This window comes from Podarcis erhardii (assembly GCF_964252035.2).
Source record: "Podarcis erhardii genome assembly, chromosome: 17".
Classification (NCBI taxonomy): Eukaryota; Metazoa; Chordata; class Lepidosauria; order Squamata; family Lacertidae; genus Podarcis; species Podarcis erhardii.
Window position 1 is genome coordinate 26,602,618 of NC_138515.1, and position 17,061 is coordinate 26,619,678.

General features: G+C 43.6%; 1 protein-coding gene across 7 annotated transcripts in view; it reads right to left on the reverse strand.

Annotated features, from left to right (window-relative positions):
* Window positions 1-17,061, reverse strand: part of LOC309332144 (rap1 GTPase-activating protein 1-like) — a 46,064-nt gene that overhangs the window by 13,891 nt on the left and 15,112 nt on the right. For all 7 annotated transcript variants that reach the window (XM_081845023.1, XM_081845021.1, XM_081845020.1 and 4 more), the window contains exons 2-15: window positions 16,265-16,358; window positions 15,255-15,290; window positions 12,402-12,449; window positions 11,515-11,553; window positions 10,203-10,394; window positions 7,127-7,230; window positions 6,260-6,338; window positions 5,764-5,817; window positions 5,595-5,678; window positions 4,647-4,747; window positions 4,198-4,327; window positions 3,637-3,792; window positions 1,002-1,073; window positions 94-180 (exon numbers count right to left, since the gene is read on the reverse strand). In XM_081845023.1, the coding sequence (XP_081701149.1) occupies window positions 94-180; window positions 1,002-1,073; window positions 3,637-3,792; window positions 4,198-4,327; window positions 4,647-4,747; window positions 5,595-5,678; window positions 5,764-5,817; window positions 6,260-6,338; window positions 7,127-7,230; window positions 10,203-10,394; window positions 11,515-11,553; window positions 12,402-12,449; window positions 15,255-15,272 (1,164 nt within the window). In that variant the 5' untranslated portion in view covers window positions 15,273-15,290; window positions 16,265-16,358. The remainder of the gene's footprint in view (window positions 1-93; window positions 181-1,001; window positions 1,074-3,636; window positions 3,793-4,197; window positions 4,328-4,646; window positions 4,748-5,594; window positions 5,679-5,763; window positions 5,818-6,259; window positions 6,339-7,126; window positions 7,231-10,202; window positions 10,395-11,514; window positions 11,554-12,401; window positions 12,450-15,254; window positions 15,291-16,264; window positions 16,359-17,061) is intronic.

Sequence of the window (17,061 nt, forward strand, 5' to 3'; positions counted from 1 at the left end):
CTGTCATTGATCACCAATATGTTACTTCCTGGTACTCATATCAATCTTTGCTCTTTAAGATACATGAATGAAAATAAAAGTAAACTGACTCACCTCCAGCTTAGCAAATTTCTCAGCATGGTAGCAGCTGTGCTCCGCATTTATAAGCTTTGCCAGAAGAAATTCACGGAACTCTGTGCCCTGTCAGAAGGAGGAGAATACTCACTCACAGCATTTAAGTCTTACAAGACCCTTTCTTATAGATATATCCAGAACTGTTTTGGTGCCACAAAGGACAGAGATGAAGGTTCTAGGATACTTCTTTGCAAGCTAATACAGTACTTAGATTGCATGTTGATACCAAAGCACAGATACAAGAATATTCCTCTGTTCACCTCATTGGGTTGCACTGCAGAGGTGAAGAATACATTCAAATTAACCACGTGGGACTGTACCACTCTAAAAACTCATGATTTCCTAAATGCCCTCCCAGTTCCCAAGGAAAAAAATCCTTTACAGTATGTAGACATATAGGAAATGAAGGCTATCTTTCGTTATGGTGCTTTAGCTTTTGACAGCCAAGGAAATCTATTACATATGGATTTATTTAAAGAGGCAATCCCTCATTTCCTATTTATAAAGACCAAGTAGACTATGTTGTACTACAATTTTTCTGAAAATGCATATTAATCCTCTTAGCTGATGAGTACTGATGCTAGAAGGTGCTTAAGCTGAAACTGGCAGCATCTATTTTAGGTGCTTCTGAACATATTAAATGACATGGCAATATTGGGAATGCTAGAGCCACATCTAAGAACACAAGCTGAGCTGGAAAAATGGCTTCCAGATTCATAGGTGCTACAATATTTTAGAGCCCAGGCTGTCACAAGTTTGGGGCTTTTCCAGCCCTAGGTAGTTACACATTCAAAGTTTCATATAAATAGATCATAATGTAGGAACCATTACCAGAATTCCACTGCCCTTTAAGCCTTTAATATTTTTTTTCCTGGCTGCACACAAACCTTTTTGAATATTGCTGGATTTGGCAGAGAAGGCCCAAAGAAAGGGACGTCATCACGGGCTGTAACAGAAACCTGCAACCATCAGAAGGGACAGAGTGGTTTTAGAATACAGACAGAATGACAACTATGCAGGGTCTCTGCAGGTCTGCAGCCTTAGGATAATATTAAAACATTGTCATTTTTAAACTGCTGTCTGATGAAACTGCTAATCAGCAGAGAGCACAAATGATATGGGATGTTAGAAACATCTCATATACAGCCACACACACACACACACACTCATTTATAACATTGCAAAAATGCAAATAAATGCACATTAGTACATTATATTCCAAGTGAGTATAATCATTGCAATCATAGTATTCTTCCTTTTTCGACTATCAAAACACATGAAAGCTATTTCCATTACCAACAGTCTGTTATACTTACTACCTTTCCTATATTTCCAATACATTAAACACTTGCATTATTTTACCAGTAAATATCACATAAAAACTAATTGCTATATTTTCCTGCTGTGTTCTTATTTGTTTAATTTCCTCTCAACAATAGATCTGGATTGGCTGACTCCAGCACCTTGTTATTATAATACTGGATAAATAAACTCAATTTATTTATAAACATATTTTCATGGTGTCTTCCTTCTCTAACAAATCAAATTTGTTAGCTTAACCGTTCATGCCATGTCCTGGATTTTAGTTAGCCAGTGATCTATAGAGGGACAACAAGCACTTTTCTAGTTTGGGCATAGTATCATTCTTGCTGCAATTAGCAAAAACAACAACAACAAAGAACAAACCCCAACCATTTCCAAATCTTTTTCTTGAACTCTATCCTTAAGCTAATTGAATAATATTACTAGAGAGTCTCTTAGAAGGTCATAACCTGGGTTATTTTTTTTTATTCCTTCCATAACTGAATCCCAGTATATTTGGTTTAGGAATATGTCTACATGATATAAAATACTTGCTCCAGGGTTATTTGGAGGAAGCCATGTGATTTAAGGGTATGGCATGGATGTGACCTCAGTCTGCTTTAAAGTGGCAAATTAAAAGTAGGTGACCTGAAGCGAGAACTGCATATGTGCCCTGCTTTCTCTTGCAAAGTACCTCTTCAGCAGCCTGCCTCATCTCTGCTTCTTGCCCCCCCTCCTCTCCTGCCTCTGCTTCTGCACTGCTCTCTGCCCCAGCCTCTTCCTGCTCACTAAACCCTGTTACCTCTTCAGCTTCCAACACTTCCTCCTAGTCTGCTTCTTCTGCTCTCTCTGACCACTCATCGCCACCCCATCATCAATCTCCTGGCTCTGAGCCTTCTTCCCTTGGGGTTTCCCCAGCCAGTGCCTCTGCCGTCAAGCCAGTCCGTGACATCACCTTAACACCCACTCCTGTTATTTATTCGAGTATTTGTCCAGGTTGCTAATATAGGACTGAAGTTAAACTAAAATGCTTGTCTACCTGGGTTGCTTTAGTTGACTTTCCCAAGTCATTGTGCTGCTTGGACACTTGATCACCAGTAGGAGTCATTGCTGCCAGGAGTGTCACTTGTGTACACTAAGGTTCATGTGTACTTACGCATGGATAAGAGAGGGAAATGCACACACTTCAAAGCGTCTGAGAATGATACAACTCCTTATCAGAAAAAATACACAGAACAATAGAGGAGTAAAGGACTGGAGCCTCAGTTCTGCATGTTTTAAGACTTAAGAAGTGATAGGGTGAAATTTCACCTTGACTGCTGTTCTCTTCCGGCGGGAAGAAAAGTAAACCACTTTGAGGTTTTTGATTAACCAGTGAGTAAATTCCGCTAAAATAAGTAAGTAAATAAAAGAGGTACTGGCAAGACTGGCTAGTGCTCCACAATTTCTCCCCACTGTAGCCAAGGAATAGAGAACTAATGCAAAGTTAAAAGAAAAAAAAGAAGTGGGCTAAGATTTAAAGTGCTGTAGTGCTATACAGGAGGGATAGGAAACCCTTTTCAGCCCAAGAGATATATTCCTTTCTGCACAACCTTCCATGGGCCACATGTTGGGGAGGTCGGGTAGCAGGGCTAGCGGCTAAAGTGGGCACAGCAATAACTGTTATTTTTTACCTGTGTACAGTAGGCTAGTTTCTAGGCACATTTAGACACCCCTCTCTATCCATCTAGGGGGCAGCGGGTGGCGCTGTAGGTTAAACCACGAGCCTAGGACTTGCCAACCTAGCAGTTCGAAAGCACATCAAAGTGCAAGTAGATAAATAGGTACCACTCCGGCGGGAAGGTAAACAGCGTTTCCGTGCACTGCTCTGGTTCACCAGAAGCAGCTTAGTCGTGCTGGCGACATGACCCAGAAGCTGTATGCCGGCTCCCTCGGCCAATAAAGCGAGATGAGCGCCGCAACCCCAGAGTCGGTCACGACTGGACCTAATGGTCAGGGGTCCCTTTACCTTTACCTCTATCCACCAATGAGGCAAGCAAGAAGCATTAGCACTCAAGGAAAGTGCAAAGCAGGGCCAGTGAGAGGTGTGGCTGGGAAGGGGGTGTGGCTTGGGGAGATTCCCAAGGGCCAGCCAGAGGAGCCTAGAGGTTTGCTACCCTTGCAGCAGAACTCTCTTGCACTCGTCGTGAAAGTAGCAGAGTACTGACCGAGTGGACTTACCTTGTAGAGAGTCTCCCCCAGGGCGCTGTGGTGGAGCTGCACGACCACGTAGGAATGCAGGAAGTTTGATGCAATCATGTCGGGGACAAAGGGAGTATTTTCGTCCTGGAAGACAATGGCCACAATATCGTTCCCAATGTGGCGCTTCCGCTGAAGCTGGAAGGGAACACGCAAGGGAACATGTTAAGAGGGGAGTTGGGCTTCCCAAATGCAAGCTGCCCAGCTTGGCCACTCAAGTCCACAGCACCCACCCCAATCTTAAACTCCAATCCATTATAAACTGTCAACCCAAGTAATCCCCAGACCAGATTATGGCCTCTTCTTTCCAATCACAACTTGCTCCAACAACCTTCCCTTTGTCACATCAACCCTAGTGTAGCTACCTGTCTGTTGCCATCACTCTAGAGCAACCTTTCTCAACCTGTGGGTCCCCAGGCTAGCAAGGCAAGAGCTCGGGGATAATGGGAGTTGTAGTCCAACAACATCTGGGGGCCCACAGGTTGAGAACCACTGCTCTAGAGGCTTATTCAATACTGTGTCCTCCATAGGTCCCCACGGTACCTGTTGGGCATCTCCCTCTGTGAAGGGCAACATCGTAGAGACATGGAACATGATCTCTTTGCCCCGGAAATGTGTGTAGATAGACTCAGATCCTGTTTGACCTCTAGTAACATCCAAGCCACCTCGGAAGCTGGTCAGCATAAGGCAAGAAGGAGAAGGAGAGAGGAGAACAGACAGAAGAAGAGATACCATGAACAACGGTAGCAGCTTTATCGAAGGCAGAAATACAGTTCACAGAATGAATTGTGGTAATTGGTGTGTGCAGTGGTGTATGAAAGAGGGTAGGAGGCCTAGAACTTCCTGCTGGTGGTACTGCCACTTCCCAGGACGAGACCAGACAGGGCCACTGCTATCTGCTGCTATTAAGGCGATGCAAGAGTCTTTGAAGGAAAAATGGGCCTAGAAGGACAACTTCCAAACCGTTAGGTTTTTACAGCTGAAGTACTCACCCACGGAAATCCTGCAACTGGATCCTGTCTCCAAGGATATCCAAAAACTCTAAGAAGCCCAGACTCTCTTCAGTATTACTGAAGACTTCTTCCTCTGTGGTCTATATAAAAGGAAACAGAAAACTGAAGGCCACCATTTCCCATTCGAGTTCTTGACCTATCCTGGAGTCCAATAACCAGTACAATGAAGGTCTCTTTTGCACATGTGTGTGCATATGCACAAGCACAAACAAACAAACAAACAAACAAACAAACACACTCTCTCTCCTTTCCTTTCATCTTCCTAAAAAAGCCACAATCCCTGTTTGCCAGAGCGGAAGGTGTGGAGACTGTGTGTATCTTTGACAGTAGCAGAAGATAAGCTGCATAGGTTCTGAACAGATATTAGTCAGTGGTGGCCCATAGGCCATAGCCAATCCCCTAAAGCAGGGGTAGGCAACCTAAGGCCCAAGGCCGGATGCGGCCCAATCACCTTCTCAATCTGGCCTGTGGGTGGTCAGTGTGTTTTTACATGAGTAGACTGGGTTATTTGTGGGATATAGGAATTCTTCATTTTTCTTTTCAAAATATAGTCCGGCCCAACACATGGTCTGAGAGAAGTGGAAAAGGTTGCTGACCCCGGCCCTAAAGGGGTCCTTTCAGCAGGGACTTAAAGAGACATTTCTCAGGTGATTTCTACAGCTTGGTTTCTCCTCCCTAGTTGCTTGCATGTCACTTCTAAGTGCTCCCCCTTCCCAGTTGCTGAAGCCAGAGGGAGGATGGGGGGGGGAGGACAAAGGAGGGGAGAAGATTAGCCAAAAAGGAGTGATGGTGTACCGGAAAGGAAGAATGGAGGATCACTGGACATGATGGAGGGGAACAAGAGGACATAAGGAAGCTCTTGTCCAAACTCCCCAAATACCCTATGATAGATAAGGGCATTGAGTGTGCATAAGAAAAGAGGTTTACCTGCCCAGGTTTTTGGTAGATGACTCCGAACTTGAAGTTATTGCTGATGACATGTTCATCAAATGCAACAATGAGTTGGGAAGCCTGGGAGGTGGAGAAACAGGCAGAGTTAGAAGTAAAAACACAGAGAGAAAGGGAGAGTTTGCATATGGGGCTACAGCGAGCCTACCTTGGGATAGAGCACTGGAAAGAAGCGGTCAACATTCACATCCTCACACAGCAGCTGCAGGAGGACAAGCAAAAGAGGTTAACACACATTTCTAGTGTGCAGGGACTTGAGGTACCATTTTCACTGAAGCCAATCGGATGAGCCTCAGTTATTTAACATGGCGTGAAAATTCACATTTGCAAATTTAACCTTTCAACAGTCCTGTATTTGCAAGGGATTTGTCACACACACACACACACCAACTTATTTATTCTCTAGTTGCTTTCATAGGCTAGTACTCAAGGATTCAAAATTGATTAAGTGGGATATAAATTTAAATTTAGGACATAAATTTAAGACTGTCTAAGTTATGCTGCCTGGCATGGGTGACTTAGCAAAATGGAACCTTTTCTTTGGGCAAGTAACTGAAAGGAATCAGATTTGGTTCATCGGAGGATTACAAGGCAAAAATAACCCAGCAACTAACAGTAAAGGTGCTGGACCTGGAACAATGTACCTTTGCCATTTGGACAGCATTGGGGAATTCATTCAGGCAAGAAATAGGAATCAAGTCGTGCTTGGTACTGGTTCGAGACCTGCAACAAACAAACAAACAACCAACATAAATGCTAAGGAAACTAAGCAGCAAAAACTCCAGCTTCCCTAGTACCCCGAAGTTCACAGTACCTAAAGCTAGCAAAGTTATTTTGGCACCTGTGACAGAAAAATCACACAGGCCCTTCTCTACTTCCCTTACAATAAAAATACAGTAAATTAAATGGCTAATAATTCCCCACACTTTCATGACACCCAAAATCAGCTGCCTAATAGTGGGGTAGCTTTACACCCAGGAGGGGTCGATACCCTTTGGCAACGCAGCAGGCAATTTTAATTTTATTTTGCCCACTAACTGGATAAATTTTAATTAATTTTATCCACGGACTTCTTTTTATAATTGTTATATATGCTGCAAATAAAGCTTGGTAAACAAGTGGTATATTAAGCAGTAATTTAAGTATTATTATTTTTTTAAAAAATATATATTTCATTGGGTGCCCCAAATAAGGCTTGTTAGCCTTCTCAAACATCAACAGTTGCAGACTTTTCCCAAAGCAATCATGAGGGAATTTCTTTTTTTTTTAAGTGTGCTGGAGGCAGTGCTGGGTGGGGTGAGGAAGACAAGCACTTGCCAAATGAATAGTCGAGGGATTATTGGCAGCACCTCCTGTCTATTTTTAAATGTGCAGCAATTTTGATTTGCAAAGTGTTCTGAAATTCTGGTGACTTTTATGTGTGTGTGACTTTTATGTGTGTGAGAGAGAGACAGAGAACCACCTGAAAAGTACAATCATTTCACAAGGTTTGAACCAAAGGGCTGTTTTACCTCAGAAGCAAGCGTAGGTTGTCTTGCTTTTCGACTTGTTCATACTTCACGGAAAGGACCAAGTAGCCCAAAGTTGTGTCACTGGCATAAAAATTGTGATGTTCCTGAGGAAAAGAGATATTGGAATAAGGGATGTAGAAGCAAGAGACTCTTTTCCTGCTCCAGGAGCCACTGCGTACATGTAATCTTTTGAATTCTGGACCGCCTTGAGGTAATATGAGAGGAGACAAGAGAAGTCCCAGTAGGCTGAATTGGGGCGGAAGGAATTGCCGTGTCGCTTTGTATGTAGTAATGCAGGTGTGTGCGCTGAGGGTGTGTCATGAGTTCACTGCCTCTCTCCAGCATTACGGACACAATATTTGAATGCTGGTAGTATTTTCAGGGATATAGCTTCTGCCATTTTTATGTCATTTTTCTATTTTCTGTGCTGTGTCTGTTCCCTGCCCATCCCCTTCTGAGTACCTAGGATACAATGGATGCTCCAACATGTAGGAAAAAGGCTTTTGCCTCCCCCTCTTCCACAGTGATCTGTGGTTTTCATTGTACATATAATTATTGTATACCACTTGGATATTTTTAAAGAAATTAGTGTTTTCGTAAATAAATACTTTCATAAGATAGTTACAGATAGGTAGCCGTGTTGGTCTGCCATAGTCAGAACAAAATAAAAAAATTCCTTCCAGTAGCACCTTAAAGACCAACTAAGTTAGTTCTTGGTATGAGCTTTCGTGTGCATGCACACTTGTGTATCTGAAGAAGTGTGCATGCACACGAAAGCTCTTACCAAGAACTAACTTAGTTGGTCTTTAAGGTGCTACTGGAAGGAATTTTTTTATTTTGTTCTTTCATAAGATAGTCTTTTATATTTGGTTCATTTTTATACTGGTTCTAAAATAGTCTGGAATAAAAGGTGTGCCCTTAAGGCACACCTAACTGATTAAAACTGACCCTCATCGATTAATTGACAAAATATTAAATTGACCAGAATACACCCGTAATTAACAATTAAACCAGCAAATTATAGTATTTTTCCATCTATAAGACACCCCCATGTATAAGACGCCCCCTATTTTGGAGGGACTCAGATTTAAGAAAATGGGGGGAGATGTATCATTGTATAAGACGCCCCCTAATTTTTGACATTATTTTTTAGGGGGGAAACCTAGACATACATGGAAATATACAGTTACAGATAGGTAGCCGTGTTGGTCTGCCATAGTCAAAACAAAACAAATTCCTTCCAGTAGCACCTTAAAGACCAACTAAGTCAGTTCTTGGTATGAGCTTTCGTGTGCATGCACACTTCTTCAGATACCTTCTGATACTTCTTCAGGTATCTGAAGAAGTGTGCATGCACACGAAAGCTCATACCAAGAACTGACTTAGTTGGTCTTTAAGGTGCTACTGGAAGGAATTTGTTTTGTTTTGGAAATATACAGTAATTGTGATGTGTTTGGCACCATCTCTTTGTAGCTTTAGGCGATCACAGAAAATCTTCTACCTGGCCTTTGGCAACTGTACTCAGGTTGTTACCGTTCCCATAGTTGAAATCTGGTTTTGTTGATATGTATGGTATTTTGCAGTGGGACTGTTTTTCTTTGTTTTGTTTTATTGGACAGTGGTGCCTCGCAAGACGAAAATAATCCGTTCCGCGAGTCTCTTCGTCTAGCAGTTTTTTCGTCTTGCGAAATCCCTATTAGCGGCTTAGCAGATTAGCGCTATTAGTGGTTTAGCGGCTTTTAGCGGCTTTTAGTGGCTTAGCGGCTTAGAAAAAGGGGGGGAAGGGAAAAAACTCGCAAGAGGGAAATTCGTCTTGCGAAGCACCTCAAAAAACGGAAAATCCTTTCGTCTAGCGGGTTTTTCGTCTTGCGAGGCATTCGTCTTGCGGGGCACCACTGTACTAGTTTTCTCTACGTGTAACTCACCCTGGGACTTCATGGAGAAGGGCAGGCAATGAATATAATAAATTTTAAAAGCCTGTGTGCCCAATAAAATAATAGTATTTATTTATTTTTATAGGGACGCAGGTGGCGCTGTGGGTAAAACCTCAGCGCCTAGGACTTGCCGATCGCATGGTCGGCGGTTTGAATCCCCGCGGCGGGGTGCACTCCCGTCGTTCGGTCCCAGCGCCTGCCAACCTAGCAGTTCAAAAGCACCTCCGGGTGCAAGTAGATAAATGGGGACCGCTTACCAGCGGGAAGGTAAATGGCGTTCCGTGTGCTGCGCTGGCTCACCAGATGCAGCTTGTCACGCTGGCGACATGACCCGGAAGTGTCTGCGGACAGCGCTGGCCCCCGGCCTCTAGAGTGAGATGGGCGCACAACCCTAGAGTCTGGCAAGACTGGCCCGTACGGGCAGGGGTACCTTTACCTTTACCTATTTATTTGTTTTAAAATATTTTAATGACGCAATTTCATTTTTAAAAAAATCAAAGCACTTTACAACAAGCGTAATACAATAAAAACCACACAACATTAAAACAGATCACCAGCTGACTACTATGGTAAACATTTTCCTAGACTGTCTGCATAGCCCTGAAGAAAAAAAAAGTTTTCAGCAAATGTTTGGAAGTTAGGGCTTTTCCATACCTCCCCTTGTCCTGTTGCTTTCCTCCGGGGGAAACCACTCTTTAGCACTCAGTTGGAACAAATGGCAATTCGGGTTTCCCCTGGGTTCCCGTTTGTTCCAATCTATTGCTAAATGGTGGGGTTTCACTTGGAAAGTGGGTAACTTTCAAATGTGAGAACCGCTCAGACCCATGCTTTCAAGGCACGGCACAAGTAGAAGTATGGACAAGTCCATGGTTCAGAAGGTGCCTGCTGTATGTCCTAAGCAGTGAGCCACAAAGACTGAAGTTTCATCTTCATGTTGACGTCAAATAAGCCTCACCAACTCAAGGGACAACCAGAAACACTCCTTCAGATGAGCTCAGTGATCTAGCTTAGGATATAAGGGTTCAGGTGATCCCCTAAGTCACCCAGGACCCAAGTTGTTCAGGGCTTTGTAAATGGATACAAGGACCCTGAACCCAGCTCAGTGGCAGATGAGCAGTCAGGAGCTACAGAACTTCTCTTACCTTTCCCAGGAAGTGCTTGCGGTACAACTTGGCTGTTGGGTCACACTCCAGCTTCACTTTGCCACTGCAAGGGGATGGCAGGTCGTGCAATTCTGAGCCCGAGATGGGAAGGTTGTGAGAGGTCCCTTCGATCCAATAGCCCCCAAACTGGGGTAAGATAATGAGAGGGTAGGGCCACCCTCTCCGTAACACCTGTCCAGAAAGAGAGATGTTGTAGGATCAGACACGAGCAGAGGATCAAAACAGAACAGATCTTGATCTGCTGAATTCTCTTTTTTTTTAAAAAAAAAAGTTTTTATTAAATATTTTCTTTGTTTACAAAAGAACGTGCATTGTCTCTTCTTCAGGCTGTAAACTCTTTTCTACAGATCAGTTACAAATCTTTTCTACAGATCAGTTACATTTTTGGCACAGAAAATTTAAAATGAATCTAATCTATAATTTCACATGCACACACACACATCTGAAACAAAAGTAAACCTTCAAAAGCAAGTTCATGTTCTATTCTGGTCAGAGTCTACCACAGAAAATGAGCTTTCCCCTGTCATCAAAAACATAGTATGAGCACCCAGAGAAGCAAATCAAATATTGATCTTAATAGTAGGACAGGTTCAGGCGGGAAATGACAGGAACTGGTGAAGCCGTTTAAAAAATGGTAGAATGTGGTCTGGCCATCTAGTCACAGCTGCCACCTGCACTATACATTTAAAGCAGTAACATACGACTTTAAACAGTTATATGGCTTCCCCTGTAGAATCCTGAGAACTGCAGTTCCATTAAGGATGTTGCGAATTGTTAGGAGACCCCTAGTGTGGTGTAGTGGTTAAGAGCAGCGGACTTGTAATCTGGTGAACCGGGTTCGATTCCCCGCTCCTCCACATGCAGCTGCTGGGTCACCTTGGGCTAGTCACACTTCTCTGAAGTCTCTCAGCCTCACTCACCTCACAGAGTGTTTGTTGTGGGGGAGGAAGGGAAAGGAGAATGTTAGCCGCTTTGAGACTCTTTAGGGTAGTGATAAAGCGGGATATCAAAGCCAAACTCCTCTTCTTCTATTCCTCACACAGAGCTACAGTTCCTAGAGTGGCTTAACAACCAATCCCTCTTCCCAGGGAACTCAGGAATCAAAAGGAATAGGGGGTCTCCTAACAACTCTTAATACAAAGACAAATGAAGGCTTAGAGACATTAAATGCTGTCAGTTCAAACTAACACCTGATCCACAATTTGAGGGCGTACATGAGCCAACCTCATTTTTAAAAAAAAACAACGAATAAATTTGAACTCAAATCTTGGTTGGTTTTGCTGTGACTCACCTCATGGATGCTTGGGTATGGGATGTACTCCTCTTCTCTCTGAAAACCCAAAGAGGTCATATGGGGGTGAGGAGCTGGGGATTATGCAAATTGCAAAGAAATGCATAGGCTTCCAACATCCTATCACATGCATCCCTGCCTCCTGAGTCCAAATAAGGATAATAATTGGGCCTCCCAGTTCTTCCACCCAAACTATATGCATTTGTGGATAATACAGTATATACCGTATTTTTCGCCCTATAGAACGCACTTGTTCCCCTCCAAAAATGAAGGGGAAATGTGTGTGCGTCCTATGGGGAGAATGCAGGCTTTCGCTGAAGCCTGGAGAGCCAGAGGGGTAACTTTTTTTTCCTTTATTTTCCCCCCAAAAAAACAACAACAACTAGGTGCGCCCTACGGGCAGGTGCGCCCTACGGGCAGGTGCGCCCTATGGGGCGAAAAATACAGTATATAGATTATGACTATTCCCCCAGCTCCCTGTCTTCCTCATGAAATCCCTCTGGCATTAGCTCTTCCCTATCCTTGCAATTCCCATCTCTTTCATATATATTTGTTACATTAGTTTGGCTCACCTCCTAGTCCCTTATTAGCTCCACAGTTGAAACCTACGTAAGTGGAAGGCTGCCATTCATTGATACAGGGACACACTCAAAGCTGCAATTCAGCTGGGAGCAAAGCATACCACCCCCCTGCTGTCTTGTCCCTGATTCCCAGCTTGATCATACATGCATAGCCCTTTCTGGGCCTCATTGATCCCTCTCTGAATGTTGGGAAACAGCTTTTTATACCATGCATTATAAAGACAATGTGAGGATCGGCTCTTACAGTTGTCATTTTTAGTACTAAGATTCCGTTGGAGGGTTCAGTCGTATAATTGCTGAACTGACCTTGAGTGGAGCTGGAAGTGAACACCTTTGCTCATCCAAACGACTTTTCTAGACAGAGAAAAAGGCAGAGTGAAACTGCACAGCCCAGTATGTCTCTTCCCCTTTCCCCTCCACCTGATGCCAATATCCTGCTTGCTAACCCACCCACCCTTGCAACACAAATTCAGATTTCTGCAGCTGAGAGCAAGATTCTCAACAAGGTTTTAAGTCCTACTCCTGGATATAGCCAAGGTTAAATTGCAAAAAGAGAACAGCCAGCATACCTGTTCTTGCTACTTTTTCATAATAATTAACTGCAGAATATCATTAACACAAACTGAACAAACAATTCCCTTGTTTGCAAAGCAAAAGGATTTGTGCCTTTGGCATACACACCTAGGACACACAAGCCCATTTCACCATTTACATAACAATAGTCAGTCAGTGTGTAGAAGGAGTAAACTAATCAGAAATACAGGTGAATCTGGGAAATAATCACATCATATAGCCTAAAACACTGTAAGCAGTGGGAGAATGGAACCCCTACACCTCATTCTGTCTTATTCTGGCTGAGATCCATTGCTTTAGGAAAGGGAAAGAGCATGATGTTTTGCAACCAAAAGTGTTCCCAAATGTTCCCCTCTCATCCAGGTGTCAGAATCAATCCATGTTCTGCACAGTCCAAACGTAAAGCTAAAGCCTTGCTGTATATAGAGGCATCCATACACACAGTTGTTTCCCATCTAACTGTTTCCATTCAAGACACCTAGACAGGCATCAGGGTAGTTTTCCAATCCTACCTGGTTACTCCATTTCCTTTCCTCCTCTTAGACTTGAGAGTTTAAGATTAAAAGGTAATGTGTGTTCACCCAATTATCAAGGTAGCAAACACCTTTGCAGTACATTTTTCTGATAAAAACTCTTTTAATTACATGAGCGTACCCAGACATGTGGGACGCAGGTGGAGCTGTGGGTTAAACCACAGAGCCTAGGACTTGCCGATCAGAAGGTCGGCGGTTCGAATCCCCGTGTCGGGGTGAGCTCCCGTTGCTCAGTCCCTGCTCCTGCCAACCTAGCAGTTCGAAAGCACGTCAAAGTGCAAGTAGATAAATAGGTACCACTCTGGCAGGAAGGTAAATGGCATTTCCGTGCGCTGCTCTGGTTCACCAGAAGCGGCTTAGTCATGCTGGCCACATGACCCGGAAGCTGTACGCCGGCTCCCTCGGCCAATAAAGCGAGATGAGCACCGCAACCCCAGAGTTGGTCACGAATGGACCTAATGGTCAGGGGTCCCTTTACCTTTACCCAGACATGTAAAACTGCTATGTGTTTTAATCTGTAATTTCAGCTTCTAACACACCATCGTTTTAACCTTGATCTTTTTAACTATATCTAGCTATCTATCTGTTGCTCAGACGCTGTTGGGATTTTTGTTTTGCAATTAAGCAGAATGCAAGTTCTGTTAAATAATAAAAAAAGAGAAAGTTAACACGGCATAACGAAAGAATGCTGAGTTCGCTTTGCTAGCACAAACAGATAGTGACAACACAGAGAAGAAAACACAAGCAGGCCCGGCAGGTGGCAGGGAAGGGGGATTTCGCTTCACATGTTCCTTACGTCAGAGCTACTGTGCATTCGCGCTCCGGCACCTAGCAACTAGATAATTGCCAGCTCTTGCCTCACCACCAGCAGTTTGGCGCTGCTGGTTCTCTGACGCAATCAACAAATCATATAGGCTGCAGTGCCATTTTTAGTTATTGCCTCTGTTGCAGTTTCTGAGCCAACTGGCAACAGGAACTTAGCCTCCAGCCAGGGGTGGGGCAGAGCAAGGATGCCAAGGCACTCCTACGGAATATTTCATCCCTGGAATCGTGTGGTTAAGTGTATACATCCTTGGCTCCCAATGAACGTTAGCTAACAGAAGCTCAGCGGAAAGAAACCCACCCCATTTGTAACAAGCAGGAGCAAGGTGTGGTAAGAATTCTTAGGTGTCAAATATAAGTGAAATGTTCATAAATATACGAGGCAAACACATATATAAGTATATAAGACACGTGTCTAACGTAGTACAGGAGAGCAATCCTGAAGTCATTTTGACTCTCCCAAATTGACCTCAAATATTTCTCTGTTAGGAGAAAAGAAATGCGAAAGGCTCCCCATTGTCTTTTGCTTACACATCCTGTCTTAAGGGTGTATTTGTGTATGAATAGAGAGAGCCTGTGACCTGGATTCAGAAACTAAAGTATTTGCCTTCACCAAAGAATGGCCAGGCTGCCCAGGTAAAGCAATCAGTGACTGATATCAAGTATCCTGGCAGACAGGACTTCTGCTGTAGACTGCCTCCTTCTGTGATGTATGTATGATGTTTTAGGAGGGTGGTCTTGGGCTACAGGGTGGGCAATTTCAAAAGTCTATATAAGGGCTTATCCACCATTGTTCTGGGTTCTCTTCTCCCTCCTGCGTGTGGTGAGTGGGGACCCTGTTGCAACAGTTAATAAAGATCGGGCTTACTAGCTGCTTTGCTTTGCAATATACTCTGGTTGGCCTCTGGCATTTTCTCCTACCAATAGGGAACCCGGTTAAGGACTCTATATGGGCTCTTGGATACCCCATAAGGGAAAAAGAGCAGTTTTTTCTTATAACAAGGGGAAGAGATAAATACATTTTCTGAATGGAGGTAAACAAGACTGGTTAGCAGAAGGTGCTGTAGAATTGGGGGTGGGGGATGGGACAGGACAGGACTGGAATGAGAGACAGCAGGTTTTTACACGACAGCAGTGTTGCAATGGAGGTACAATCTCACAGCAGATTTAATGCATGGAAGGTGAGTCAGCACTAAGAAAGCTGGAACTTGATGGAATAAGCAAACCATACCTGCATTTTTTCAATCATTTCAAACAAATCCACTGCCTGTGAGAAATGACAGGAAATAAGAAATGAATTTTCAAGGTCACAAATTTTGATCGAGATCTCTGTAAATGATGAGACTTTTATTCTTTGTGAAATTATATGATGCTTAATATTTTGACCTTTACACATGCCCCAAAACTTGAATCCGCAAGGCTCTTCATAAGATTGAGACTTTCTCATCACTGATGTTAAAATAAATACTTCCTGATCTTCACTGTTACAGAAATAGGCATGAAAGAAAAACTATTGTATAAACTCTAGTTATTCAGAAACCAGACTGAAAAATAGTACTCACATATTCTAATTTCCTGTGATTTATGAATCTTTCACTTTTTAAAAAAGCAATTCATCAGTATCACCTTTATTATTCAGATAGTAATTTATCTGTTAAGCTGAGGAAGAGTTTCCATACCATACTAGAAGTTTTCCCATCTAAAAGCACAACCCTTGCTACTTGTTCTGATCCAACCAGGGGCCACATGTGTATTGAAAATGGATTCTCTGTATATCCCTAGCTGTAGGAGACCTGCACCAATTAAACAGTGGTTTTTGTGCAATTCACCAGTCCAATTCAACAGTCAGGACCAGGGCTGGCTCAGAACGTTTTGCCACTTCAGGCAAAACAGAAAATGCCACTCCACCTACTGCCGCCACCTCTTCCTCCACAACTCCCTATGTCTTGCTCCACAGACCTCCCCACAAAGGTGGTGGGGGAGTAAAAGGAGGCTGTAGAGGAGCAGACATTGGTGGGTGGAGATGAAGCAGTGGCAGAGGTGGTGAGCAGCACACTCACTGGAGGCAAGATCTGCTGCGTAAGGCAACTGCCTTACCTCACCAAATGGGTGGGCCGGCCCTGCCCAGGACTATGTGCACACCAATTGGTTGAGAGAGCTGATTCACCCTTACTCACTGAACACCTGACTGCAAGGATTCTAGTTTTTTTTTAAAAAAAGAAGGATTCTGCAGCCTCTTACCTTATTTTGAACAGCTGGATTAAGGGTAGCCTGAGGATCCTGGACAGGTGAATCTAAGGTGTCACTGATGCAGCGCTCTGACTCATCAGTCCTCCTGCATGAAAAGGAGACAACTCTAATCGGAGCACCATAAAATCTCCAATCTGGCAGGCAGATCCTCTATCCCTCCCAGATGTTGACACCCACCTTTCCTTACAAGCCTAAGAATTGTTATGCTTGCACTTCATAAGACCCTTGGCCCACACTTTCAAAATCAGTGGAGAATGATCATCATATTCTATTTCCAAGAAAATATCGCAGCTGACAATGGGTTCAAGACCAAACCCCAAAATCTCAACGATAACTGAGAAATATGACACCCCGTCCCCCCCACCCCCCTGATCAGGCCAGTTAACACAGGTATATGTTTGTAGTATTTTCCACATAAGCATATGCCAGAAACTCCGGACAGAAAACAGTACCAGACTTAACCGCCCAGTTTTTTAATGCTAACCTAGAAATCCTCTAGGACAGTGTTCACAGTGAATCCTAAGTGATCCTACTTCCATGCTTTTACTTGTAAAATTCCCTCCTGTCTACTGCTGCATCCCACTTTCCATTTTAGTACTGGCAGCCAAGCTGCCACATGCTGTTCCTTCTACCCCTTCGGTGGTTCCACTGCAGTTTCCTTCTTATGTCCAAATAGGACTCCACACAAACACCTCTCCCGGTCTTCCACCACTTTGACTTGGCTCAGCTAATTCTTGATCCCTTCTTCCTCATGCCTGGTTACAGCCGAGTATTAGAATAAACCTGAA